Source organism: Passer montanus, unplaced genomic scaffold (assembly GCF_014805655.1).
Source record: "Passer montanus isolate IOZ18808 unplaced genomic scaffold, ASM1480565v1 scaffold105, whole genome shotgun sequence".
Taxonomy (NCBI): domain Eukaryota; kingdom Metazoa; phylum Chordata; class Aves; order Passeriformes; family Passeridae; genus Passer; species Passer montanus.
In genome coordinates, this window is record NW_024357059.1 from 1,380,417 (window position 1) to 1,393,940 (window position 13,524).

The 13,524-nt window shown below is 37.5% G+C and overlaps 1 protein-coding gene across 1 annotated transcript in view; it reads right to left on the minus strand.

The window, feature by feature from the left end:
• Nucleotides 1–5,080: 5,080 nt before the first annotated feature.
• Nucleotides 5,081–13,524, minus strand: part of GDA (guanine deaminase) — a 29,648-nt gene continuing 21,204 nt past the window's right edge. The window contains exons 12-14 of the mRNA XM_039719042.1: nucleotides 13,036–13,154; nucleotides 12,166–12,193; nucleotides 5,081–11,443 (exon numbers count right to left, since the gene is read on the minus strand). Of these exons, the coding sequence (XP_039574976.1) occupies nucleotides 11,373–11,443; nucleotides 12,166–12,193; nucleotides 13,036–13,154 (218 nt within the window). The 3' untranslated portion in view covers nucleotides 5,081–11,372. The remainder of the gene's footprint in view (nucleotides 11,444–12,165; nucleotides 12,194–13,035; nucleotides 13,155–13,524) is intronic.

The following is a 13,524-nucleotide window of genomic DNA, read 5'->3' on the forward strand; positions in this document are numbered from 1 at the left end:
AAATAGGAGTCTCAAAGTCCAGTATACAAGGTTGAGGCTGTGGTTGCTTCAAGGTGCTCACACTCTGCATGGTCAACAGACCAAGCAAAATGCAGAGAAGAGTGTGAGAGCTATTTGTATCAGCGAGAGACACCACACAATAAATTCTCATACTTAATTTTGTGTAATTATTAGTATGGATTTTTGTAGGCAGTAGAATAATCTGCTTATCAAATACAACTTTGAAATACATTAGCTCTGCCTTGTTCTGAAGTTAAACATGTAGCAATTTAGTCAGCTCAGTGAGTCACAATTCCAGTAAATGCAAAAGACAGCTCAGTGCATTTAGCACTAATATCACAATTAAAACTTCAGAAGCCTGCCTAAGTAACAGAACCACTCAAAACAATTCTATAGACATTTTTAGTAACCAGGGTGTAGTGTTTACTGAACAGGCAAGAATCCTCCTTATAAAAATCTTCACATGCTGTTGAGACTAGAAGTGTTTGGTTAAATTATGCCTGTACAAAGGTTTAACTCTTCCAAAGCAGCACAAACATTTCAGAGGGGAGCAGTGCAATGCAATCTTTCAACGTCTATCAGAGCAAGTTGATTAGACCTTCGCAAGCAGTCAGCCTTGGCTTCCTTTGCTCCAGAGAGGGGCAGAGCTGGCAGATGAATCCTTGAGGCCAATGGAGGTGCTCATCGTTGTGCCCCCTATCTTGGCAGAGAAGCCACAGTGTCCATCTGGTCTGTCCTGGTCTCTGCCAAAGACATTAAAAGTGGGGCCATGCTGTTGTTCCTGCCCTCTAGAGTAAAAGGATGAGTAAGTGTTTTTAAAAGGCTGTTGTGGTTATTATGAAGTAATTATTGGTAATGTCTAATACCTTGGTTTTGTGACCTTATTGCAAGAGAAGGCTAGTTGAAATTTTCATGGTTTTTGCATCTATGAGGATGTTGAAGTTACATGGTAATCTTGGGTTTAACAACTTACTAATTCTTATCCTTGCTATTAGTGATATCGTGTAGTTTGTCCATCCGTCCCCCATTTGTCACCCCAGTATCTGAATTTTATCAGGGCAGTTTAAAAAAAAGGTTCTGAGAGCTCATGTGAATAACAGGAGTGAGTGTGAATCATGATCCAAAGCGATATTTTGCACTTTGTATGTGCATCCTGTTGCAGTCAAGACTTAAATTTGTTGAGATCAGACCTCAAGTATGTCTGCAGTTGGACGCAAATTAAAAAGTTCTGTTAGTGGTTACAGAATGCACATCAGCAGGAATACACAAAACATCTCCAAAAGGAGATGCCACACTCAGGGCGACACCACCAGCTCCTCTCATGTCCTTACTAGAAGTGCAACATTCCATATTGTACTCCATTTCTGTCAGAAAGGATCTATTAAAGAAATTAGCTTTTACATACACAAGGGTTAATGGGGAAGGAAATACCCTTCTCTTCCTTCTCTCCCTTCCTTCTCTGCCCTGTCATACAGTCTCTGCTATCCTCTTCATAGTGGCTGTCATACCACACAGCACATTCACAAAGGAAGGAGGAAAAGGTGGAAGCTTGATGCTTGAAATCAGTCTTGGATCAAGTGAAGGATGTTAGCTGCACAATATTTCTTTTAAAGTCTGGTGAATCTGACACCATCTTCCAGTAATTCCCAGCTCAGCAAGCCTTAGCATGGAGAAACAAAATATTTTAATGGCTTCAGGCAAATGCCAGCCTGTTTGGCCCTTGCAAAGCATTCAAAATGTTCTGCTGCTTCCAGGTCTATGAAATGGTCTGTGTGTTATTTGGGCGATAGGCAGTACTGACAGCTTCTCCTTGTTTTCTGAGAAACCAGTCCAGTCTACTTCATGTGTAATTTACTGTCTAGCCCTAATTTTTCTCTGTCAAACCAAATTACAAAAAAAATACATAACACACCCATTCGATAAATTGAACCAAAAATATAAGAAGCAGAAAACATTCTTAGTCTTTCTTAAAATAATTTTTAAGGACAGTGATGCTAGTTGAAAAGGTGACACTATACTATTCACAAGACCTTGCAGTCTGGGAAGCAGGGATGTGTTTATGTAGCCAGTAAAACAAACAGAAGAAAGGAATGTGCCACCCAACAAAAAATGATCAGATGGGATTCACAGTTGCTGCATTTTGCAAAAAGCAAAAAAATATGAATGTACCAGAAAGGGACTAAACAAACTAAAGAGCTAAAGCAAAGTTCTCTATAAACGTATACAATTTACTAGCTGAAAGCAGGGCAGTCTGTAAGGGGAGGCTTGTTTTGTGTCCTTCTTTCCTCCTGCATATCCTTATTATTCATCAACCTTACTAGAAACATGACAGTTTTGCTAGACAGACCTTTGGTCTGACCCAGCTCAAGGTTTTCACATCCTTGAATGGTAATGAATACTGTAGCTAATCCTGCAGAGGACACACAGCGAGGAGAGGGTGGTGTGCCATAGAGATGCACCTGCTGTCCATGTGAAGAATTTAATACTGTTAACAACTCTGGCATTCTCGTGCCTCCTCCTTTTGCTGTATTTTTTCCCCAAATCAATAGTTTTTAATACACCAGAAAGTTATGGGATTTTTTTTGTCTGAAGATATTTCTATCTTCAGGTTCAGGCCAGGGTCATCAGTGGGATGGCTGAAGGCTTCTGTGAATCCACAGAATGGGTATTATGTAGGAAAAAGGGTTGCTCAAGCCAGCTTGATGCCTATTTAGTCCCAGAACAGTTTAATATTCCCAGCAGAATTAACAGATAACATTTGCCAGGAGAAAAGAGGGTTTTGGGGTTTTTTTTGCAATGGGTGCAATTTTACTTTCTTTCTTGGGTTCTCTAAAGTTCTTAAAACTTTAGAAGAGGTAAGAGAAGCAGGAGAGGCAGTGGGGTAGCACTATTTGTGAGGGATTGTTTAGATTAGATTGAAACCCATGATGATGATAACAGGTTGAGTGAGTAAAGATCAGGGGAATGTCAGCAGAGTGGATGTCCTGGTAGGAGTCTGTTACAGACCAGCTAGCCAGGATGAAGAGGCAGATGATTCATTCTACAGTAGGCTGGGAGAAATTTCAGAAGTGCCACCCTTGCACTCATGGGGGATTTCAACTTGGCAAATATCTGCTGATAGTTTAGAAAATGAGGGTGTCCATCCTGAATCTCATGTCTCAGAAGGATGGTCTCCCCTTTTGCATCCTTACCATTTCTATGTCTCCCAGTAAATAATTCTAAGTAATTTATTGTCTGATTCTACTTTGTTATTTCATCCATGTAGTAGGTAATGCAGAAAATGTTGTCATTGAACTTGTTAAGTGTGCTTCTGGAAATGTATATTAAAATTGCTTTTTTAATACCTTTGACAGTGATTCCTCAGGTGATCTATATCACTCATTTGTTACAACTGTGTACTTCTTTTTTCACCACCCTAAAAGTACATCTATTTTTTTCTCACTCAGCAGCAAACCTCTTTGCTGATCTCATGTGGCACATCTGTTTGCTGTTTCACAAGTCATAAAAATACAAAAATGGGATTCCTCCTCAAAAATAAAAGGCCAGGGAATAATTTTTAGAGCACTAAGAGAGTACAGTGAGTATTAATGCTGCCCTTAGCTAGCTGGAATTGATATTCTGTATGAATTATCAGAGAAGTTGGGTTTCTGACAGCTGTGAACTTTCACCATTTTGCTGGGAGGTGAGATTGGTTCAAGCAGGGGCTGAGATGAAAATGTACCTACTGCTTAATACTTTTTGTTTCTAAGAAGAAAAATACTTCTATATTTTGAGATGTTAACACCAATTATAACACCAATTATAAAAGACAAGGCATTGCTTGTATTTCAGCTTGATCTTGCAGCCTTTATGCCATATTATTAAGGTAATTCCTAAAGGCCATATTTAATTAAAAATAATGCAAGAATGCAGTCACATGCTTTGAAAGGAAGAGCTGATTACAGATTACAAGCATAGGGCAAGCAACCTGCATTTTGCATTTTAACTATGCTCTCTAGTCATTAACTGCAAATCCATTAAGCTGAAATATAAACGATCCAGTATCTGATCTCAAACCAAGAGAATTTTTGTTTTCTGCTTTACAGTCATTGGAGAAGACTGATAAATTTCCATTGATGAAGTATTCAGGATTATTCAGTGACTTTTTGGGGGGATTGCAAACTGTTTTCACTTGTACAAACTGTGCCTGCAACAACTCATTGTAGTAAAACAGACAATTATATACTGAGACTTACTGAGAGCATACCAAAGGCTCTCAGATTTTCTAATTGTCTTGGAAACCCTCTACACCATAAGAACTCTGCTCTCATCTGGGACTCAAACTAATTTAAACAGGTAAGTCTCAACAGAGCACTCCAGTGAAATACTGCAAAAGCATTTCTTAATGGTGTTTTCCAAAAGTAAAGCGTCAAGTAGCAGAATTCCCATGCCAAAAGCCTAAATGGACCCTCCTAGTAAGAACAGTAATCTATAAATAAGTTTTCTTCCACTTTCTATTCTCAACTGGTTGATGAAAATACAGAACAGCTTTATTTCTTGTGCACAAAATTTTGAGCAAGTTGATAACAGCTTGCACATAATTCTCAACATTTCAGTATGTAATTAGTGGTCCTCTTATGGCAGTTTTTCTTTCAAGCAAATCCACTTCTGAGTTTCACAGCTGCTTAAACTAGCGAGATTTTTATGCCTGAGCTTTGAAAATTAAGAAAGTGAAGAAATACATATTAAAGGAGATGTGACCCTTTCGTTAAGCTTAAGAAGCAAGCATTTCAAGACAGTATACTTCAACACAAAAAAATATAAAGTGGCTACTGAACACTGGCTTTGATTTATGAAGCCAACAAATCTGGTAATAAAGATACATCAAAATCTGTAAGAGCTTTGAATTAGAAAAAAAAAAAGATCCCCTAAAATAAAATTCTACATACTAAACAGAGTTTGCAAATTCCTGTGATGGGGGGTTGCCCAGGTTCCCCAGAGAATAGGACATGTTGCTGTGTGTTTTTGCCTTCATTGTTTATTAGTCAGCTTGTCAGCTTTCCCTCTCTTCTCAAAAGTCAAGTACAGAAAGAGACAAGAGTTGGTGTAAACACAAGGCCTCTTTATTTTGTTTCAGCAGTACATGACTTCCTATTTAGCATGACCAAAACCAAGCAGAACAGTGGAAATCGCATATACCATTTCTCCTAATACATTGTTCTTCCTTGATACTGCACAAGTACAAAAGGAAGGATAAATTCAACATTAACTCCAGTTAGGCATTTTCACATGAACCAGAGCTTACGCACAACAGGTGACAAGCAGACAAATCAGCATCAGAAAAACTTACTCCAGCAAGATGTGAAGTCTCCTTCGGGGAAACAAAATTTGTCTTGAAGCAAAGGATGCAAACATCCTCAGGTAAGGAGCACATGCTAATACTTCCTAAAAACTTCATCACTAAAAGTTGTTAGAGGAGTACACAACCCAGCTCCAAAGCCACAAGGCCAGACAGGATGCTGTTTACAGCCTTCAGTTCTTACCAAAACTGGCCCCTTCTCCTGCTGTCTTATCTCCAGTTTTTTGTATCTAAATATGCCTAGGAGCACTTGGCCAAGGAAAGCTGCTGATGGCTTAAATGCAGATCACAGTAAAACAACTGTGTTTGTTTGTCAGCTGCTCACAGTTTATGTCCTAGCCTTGACTGAGTTTCATTTATGAGTTGACTCAAGTCATTAAGCCAAATCATTGAGTCTAAGAGCTGTGCAAACGTAACAACATCTACCTGGGTGGGACAGATATTTTGTGTAGAATCATTAGGCAGACTGCTGTAAGATTTGCCCTTTATCCTCATCCTTCTCCCAGCTCCACTCCTTTACCAGTTATTTCCAAACTAAGACTCAGCCTGTGAGAAACCACAAACCAATACCAGAATTAAAGCCAATACACACTTATGACTCATGACTGGATAAAGAAGTGATGGTCTAGGCATGACTAAAGCATTCACTTCTGCAGAAGTGACTGCCTCTGCAGAAGCCACAAAGAACCTTTTGGCTGGAAAACACTAATTCTGGGCATTTTCTAAGAAAGAATTTCCACTGAAGTTAAACCCCATAGATTTAAGCCCAAGTCCTACTATCTAGAAGTTAATAATAGATATATGATTGTGTGATTTAAAATGTACACATTGGTCTCAGCAATGAGCTTAATTTCTAAATAATCTGATATTTAAAACACTTTGTATTCAGTCATTTCAGTCACACCAGACTGTATGTCTGTGCTACACTCAGTTATCAGTGCATCACCAGGCACATGACAGGGAATGATGTCTGGGGCATGCAAAACAGAAATTCTTCACTGGGACCAGACTAATTCAGCCTCCGCTCTGGCCAGTGCTAAATGTTTCACAGGACAAGTGTAGATGAAACATAAAATGCCCTTACATTATGTTTCCTCTGCAGCCATTACAGGTAATTTTGATTTAAATCTTGGATCTGAGCTCTAGAAGCTGTGGAGGGTTACATAATTATGCCATGAGCAAGTATCTGGGCTTGTATTATTAAGCATGTAAGCAACTGCTTTGGAAACTTGGTCAGGTTTTGGACCTCCATGACTTTTAGAAGGAATGACATCCATGATCTAATAGAACATTTCTTGGGAATGTATCTTTTTTTCTGAGCATTTCACACCTAAAATTTCACTGACATGTCATCTTCTTTTTACAAGTTCCTCAGATCAATCTCCTTTCTACTTTGCAGTATTTTGTATTCTGCTATCAGTATTTTCAAATGTCTTCTGAAATTAATTTTTTACCTGTCCTTGGGGACAGTGCTATGTAGAGCCAGGAGATGGACATGATGATCCTTGAGGATCCCTTCCAGCTCAGCTTATTCAGAGACTCTACACGATCATTTTACAGGTGAGTTGACTCCTAACACATACCAGGTTGCAATTAAAGCAGCATAGTTTTTTATTGAAAATCCAGAACTTTAAAAGATGTCCACCTTACCATCTGTTATGGATTGTTCCTGGAAGTCCTTAAAATCATATTTTTAAACAGCTCATCTGAGTAATGACATTAATATCTTTTCCTTTTAAAACTGGAATATCCTTTTAAACAACTTGGGCTTAAGTATTCTTTTAAAATGAATAATCAATGGTAACTATGTTCTCTTTTGCTCAATTTAACTGTAGCTATTCAACAGTAATACCTTTTGCTAATTTGCATTGTATTATGATATTTGAAAAAATTCTATTTCTCTGCACTTCTTTTTACATTAAATGTTACTATTCAAGTTCATAAAACTATTGTATTTTTTTCCATTCATGAGTGTATAATCAGGCACAGAATTTTAGACAGGGTAATTTTAAAGTTCCCTTTTCTAAAAGAAAGCAACCTTACTGAAAAAATTTCAGTGCAGTGAAAAAATACACTTTTTCCCCCTACAAAACCTTAGAATTACACAAAAATACAGCATAAATATAAACATTAGGCCAAGGCAACATTTTAAAGTGCAGAACTCCACTTGCCACACATGAATAATTCAAATAATGCTGCATAATGCATAGGCAATTCTTACTAGTATTTCAAAACCTAAAGTGACACAATGAGACCAACATATAACAGTAATTCAAATGCATTCTATTTACAATAAATAAGTGCTCATCTGACCATAGAACACAGTAAGCATATTGTCCCAACAAGCAAGCTCTACACAAATACCCTTTTTTTTTTCCTTTGTATGAATGGCGTGCTACCATTGAACATAAAGTCATATTAAGAAAGAAAGATCTCATCCACCATCTGGTAAGAAAACTTGTGGGGAGAGACATCTGGAATCTGTTGCATGTACATTTTTCCAGAGGTTTCATCTTTAGTTAATCAATTTATACTGTCACATTTTTCAATTTACACTGATGAAAATTATTCCTATATTTTCTTCCACATACTCATATCCTCTTAATGTTCAGTTGTTTCATTTTAACGTTTGGGGTTTTTTTGGTTGTTTGGTTTTTTGCTGGGGAGTGGTGTTGGGGAAAAGGGAGGAAGGTAGAAGAGGGTTGCTTCAATTTGTGTTCAGCTACTAAGTTCTGTGACGGCATGAGGACAGACGGGGAATAGTTCAAGTTCTAGCCTCTACTAGCATTTTGGTTTGAGACAATAGTGCTGTTCTAAATTACCAATCATTCTCCTTTGCTGAACTTTGGTTCAGTTTGCAGGGTGGTTTTGGTATACAAGAATTAAGCTTATCTTGGAGAAAACTACACTGGAGGCTCAGCTGCCTTCCAAATACACTCCAGTCTCTAAAACAGACACTAAGAATCTGAACCCATTACTTCGCCTGCTTCAAAGTGCTGAGCAGTAGGGGCATCTATCCAAGGAAGCAGAATGTATGTAGTCTTGAGATGCATGTAGCATACATGTGTAAGTCGCAGCAGTAACAGCTTTTACCAGTGATCCTCCCCCACCAAAACAAACATCTTGGCAATCTACACACAGGCACAGAGTCTCAAGGACCAAGACTTACAGTGGGATCCTTAGTGATCTTTAGTGAGTAATTTTCCCTAAATTACTTCTGAGAATTCTGACTATTACATTCTTTGTATGACCTAAAACCTATAAATGTTTGTGCATAAGCCATCTTCCACTGAACAAACTTTTGGGACTGCCTTCAATGATCCCACTTAGCTCTTCTGGCAGCACATTTTTTCTCCATTCAGATCTATTTAAATGTTGTTGTAAAAAGACCCTCAGTTTATTTTTATATTAACTCCTCCACTGGCCTCCTCAAACATCAAATTCAGGCTTCTTTCCTTTACCCCTAAACACCTCAGCATTTAATGTAATGCTATCCATCTTGGGCTTCATTCCTCCTGTCCTGGGCATTGCAGAGTGCTGCAGGTAGCCCATGGCACTACCTGCAGGCAGAATTCATCCTCCAGCTGAGATTCTTAAAAAGATGATTTTCCATTGCTATGTCTGGGTAATGTCTGGATACTAGACATTAGAAAAGCTATAATCAAAAGAGGAGTTCCTACCTTGTCCCTGAATTTAACAAGAGTCAAACTATTCATGACCCAGTACAAATTCAGATACAAAGCTCACTGGCAGCAGTTATTCTTGAGTCCCTTTGTAATTGGCCCAGCAGTGCAGTCCTGAACTTGTTAAAGTTTTAGTGTGTTCTCATATTGCAAATAAGCAACCTGTCCACCCCCTAAAAGTATTTTAAAAATGCTGAATCCCTTTCTTAAAAACACCACAAAATAATGGGAAAACAATTAAGTCAGAGACAGTTAAGGCTACCACTAAAATAAAAGCATTGATTTAATTCATAGCTCTGGAGACAAAGAAGTAGGGCACTAGCATACATTGTACACAAGCCTATGTGATCTTTCTTCATCACAGGAAAGCCAAAGCTGGAAACCATGTAATTCCCTAAAAATAGTTTCAAACAGTAACTGGGAGGATTAAAACATGTGTCTCACAGTTCTTTGGTTTTGAAATGTGAAATTTGGTCAATTAAATTCATGTCAAAATTCATGAGAATAGATGTCCCTGAATCAAGAAAGCAAGTTAAAGAGATGAAGGTTGTTATTTGCTGAACAAGTGTGCTACTGGGTAGGTGACTGGGACACATGCAAAACATAATGGTTGAGAAAACACCCTGATGGAATGTGTAAATCTTAATCCTTAGATCTTGACTCCTAAAGCCTTAGAAGTCTTGGAACATAACGGGTAGGAAGGCTGTACCTCGGCGCGCAGCGGCACGGTGCAGCAGCCAGGAGGATGCCTGAGCCAGCTCTGGCTGAGCGGCTGCACCCAGGTGATGCCTGCGAGACACCTCCTGCTTATTCCCTGCTGTTTGGTACAGCCCCTCAGCTTCGGCAAGGAAACCACATTGAACAGACTGTACTGCTATAGTGCCCAAATTAGCTGTTACACTTCCCCTTGACGCTATGCTGTCTCATGTAGGCAGAATCATAACAATACATAAGCTCTGATAATTCTTTTAAAATCAGAACATTATGAGTGGCGTTGGACAAGCACTCTCTCTGAAGTAGACGTGTAGTGAAACTTTGGTGCAGTGACCTCCCTTGCTTTGTAAACAGAGGTAAGTCCTATATCCCCAGGCAGTGAGATAAAAGTGCGAAACAAGGCTTAGTAAAATCAAAGAAGCTTGAATTAAGCCTTAAACCCATATTCAATACATGTTTACAGTATCTAAATACAATATTGGTCATTAATGACCCTGAAATTAAAGCGGACATTCTTTATGTTGCACAAACATAATAGAGCAACAAGAAGAAATCAAAAGCAGGGAAATATGCCATTTTAGGAAAGAAAGTCACACAGATTTCCACAACAAAAAGGCATATTTTTTTACCTGGAATCCTGGAATTCTACAGGGCTGGAATTATGGCTGCCACATTGAAATACACAAAGAGCACAATAAGCTGAGCTGCTTTTTTCAGTGATGATTTTCACCTCAAGTCAAAGGTGGTAATGGCCAGAAAGAGACCATTTCTCTTGGAAATTTTTAAATGCACTCACTTCCCTTACAGAAAGGAGAAGGGACATCATCATATCATCCTGTCTGAATGGTCGGGAGCAAATGAGTTTGGGAAGATTCTGCAGGATTCTCAACTTAATGAAGCACTCCCTCCAGTCCAGAAATACCTCTTAATTTGTTTGCCTTCATGTAGCCTGTAGAAATATCTTAGTGCCTGCTTCTAATTTAAAAGAAGTTTAATTCAGCCATCACTCAGATCAAGGTAATTCAATGGAGTGTCTGACTACAAATGACAATCCTAAACTATTAAGTAATGACCCTTATTTATTTATAAACACAGACTTCTAACTTAACTCTTCATAAAAAATAATGTTTTAAATTAAGATTTTTTAAGCTCATAGGAAAAACTGAAAACTACATTCTCCAAAAGGACACTGATTTTTCCGTACTTGATAATAATATTATGGAAATTGCATTCTTCCACGATATTCATTACCTGCAAAATCAATTTACAAGCAATGGGTTTTTGTTTTTTTTAAATTCCTATAGAAAATGAGCATCTCATTGTACCACATAATGCTTCCTATACTATTATTAAACAGAGCCACATGTGCCCTCTATAAATAAGTTATTTATCAAATCCCCAATCAATGCACAAATGCTATTTTTACAAAGAAATTTAAATATCCATTCCCTCTAGAACCATGAAAATTTTGGTATAGTAATTCTTGAAAGGTCTAACGAAATTTTCAATGTATGCAAGTTTTTAACATTATCCAAAAGTGAGGTGTCATTCTTGATGATCAGGCACTGTGCTTAATCAATCTTTTCCAAATCAGATGCAGAATGATCAGCAGAGTATTTTGCAAACAGAAAACTGATTTATACAGAGCTTGAAAAAGGAACCACTTGCTTTCCAGCCACATACACTTCAGAAATATTCCGATCATCACCTGAAATAACATGGTCAAAACTGAGATTTGTTCATAAATACAAACACTGATTTAATTAATAACAATTATGCAGTCTACAAAAACAGTTTTGGAACACATTATTTGCAGCAACCATTTCCTAGAACTAAGAAAGTCCATTTGGAGAGAAATAGTCAGGGCTACCACAAAAATTAATAAATATTTTAGCAACCCATGTGCTTTAAAAAAAAAATAAACATAGCATTCAGCTGTTGCAATAGTGTCATGGATTTTCTGTATATTCAGTAGATCCAAACCCCAAAAATATTATGTATCTGTACAGAAAATTATTTTTTGCACAGTATTTGAACTGGCTTGGGAGCCAGCCATCAAGAAAGCTGGTGTGACCCAGACAGCTCCTCAGAAAGGCAAAAGTCTCATTACAGCACGACACAGCTGTGGCCACAGCTGGCACCAGGCACCTCAACATCACAACACAGCAGCAGTGCACCCCTGGTCCGGACACTGCCCAGACATGTTTACAAGCAATTATAAACCAGATTTTATTTATTAATGCCAAATATTAATGCTAATTATTTGGGACATGTTAATGTTCATAGAACAGTTGAATAAATATATTTAATTACTGCAAACAAATGTATACTTAGTAATGTAAAAATAAATTTATTATTAACCCCAACATTTAATTTAGACATTTGATATAGGAAATGAGAATTCAACTTGAGCTGAAAATCAAAACATACCTAGATACAGGAACTTCTGGAGAGTGTCCTTTAAAGAAATGGGAGAAAACAAATTCAGAAAGCAATATGTGCTGTCCCCGATCATAATAATTTAAAGCTTGAAAGAACTGATAATAACACTTCACCTAAATATTCCTAGTAACAGTGAAATCAAAACCTAATATACATAATTTACTTTTTGAAAACAAGGCAAATTTTAAACTTTTTGTAAATTGCAAAATGCTAATAACAATAACAGCTTAAAAGGTTTAGATTTAAACTTAAATAATTCTTTTTACAGAATTGGAATTGTTTCCAGGCAGTCTGACCACATCTATAAGCTCTAGCAACTGCTCTTCACTATCTTTTTTAGTCAGAGAAGATTTTGAATGAGAAGAGGTTTCCATACCATAAAACCAGCACTGCTTTAATGTTAACATAAAAACTATGCTTTTAACTCAAATTAGCCATCTTGAGTTCTTGCTTCATTTTGTAACAGCAATGTAGAAAAGGCAACCTAACCTTTTTCTGGGAACAGGCTACCATTTTTCAGTCTGCACTCTAAGTATTGACTAAAAATAAATTGCTTATTCTTGGCTGCCATTTGTCACTGCAAATACATAACTATAATTTTCATCTTGGGCTAATAAAACATGCATTAAAATATTACATGCATTTTTGCTCATGGTGTTTTGGAACTGTCACTGGGGTCAGCAAGATTCTGAAGAAAAAAACCCATGGAACATCTAGGCTGAAGCACAGACAGCAGGGGTGTAGTACACCCAATTCCTGTCACCAGAATCACTCTCAAGAGACTTTTTCTCTCTGTATCATGGACCTTCACCACATCACTTCCACTAATGTTTGGATCATCAATCCGGTTCTGATTACCTCAAAATCATCAGCAGAGAACAAGTCAAAAGGGCTATCTGAAGCCTTCGTGTTGATTAACAGTGCATCAAATTCTTTTCCCACCTCAAAGTTTCCAATCACATCACCCAGTCCTAGAGCTGAGGAAGAAAATAAGCTCATAAACACATCATCAGGACTATCCTCCTTCCACCATGTAGAAGTACCTGGCAACTTATTTGAAATATTCATAAGACAAACAAAAATTTAGATGGTTACAAGGAAAAACCCAAAACCAAATTGAATAGTATGTTAGCACCTGAGCTCTTAAGAGACTTAAGAAACAATAGGTTATATTCCAAAAACATTTAAACTCCAAATGGGGCAATGAAATTAAGTCAGAAAAACAGTAAAGCATATAATAACACTCACTTGCTAAGGCAGTATTCAACTACATTTTTTAAAAAAGTTTAAGCAATTTTGAAAGGTTGTTAGACATATTGCAATAGTAACATATAGTAATATGATAAT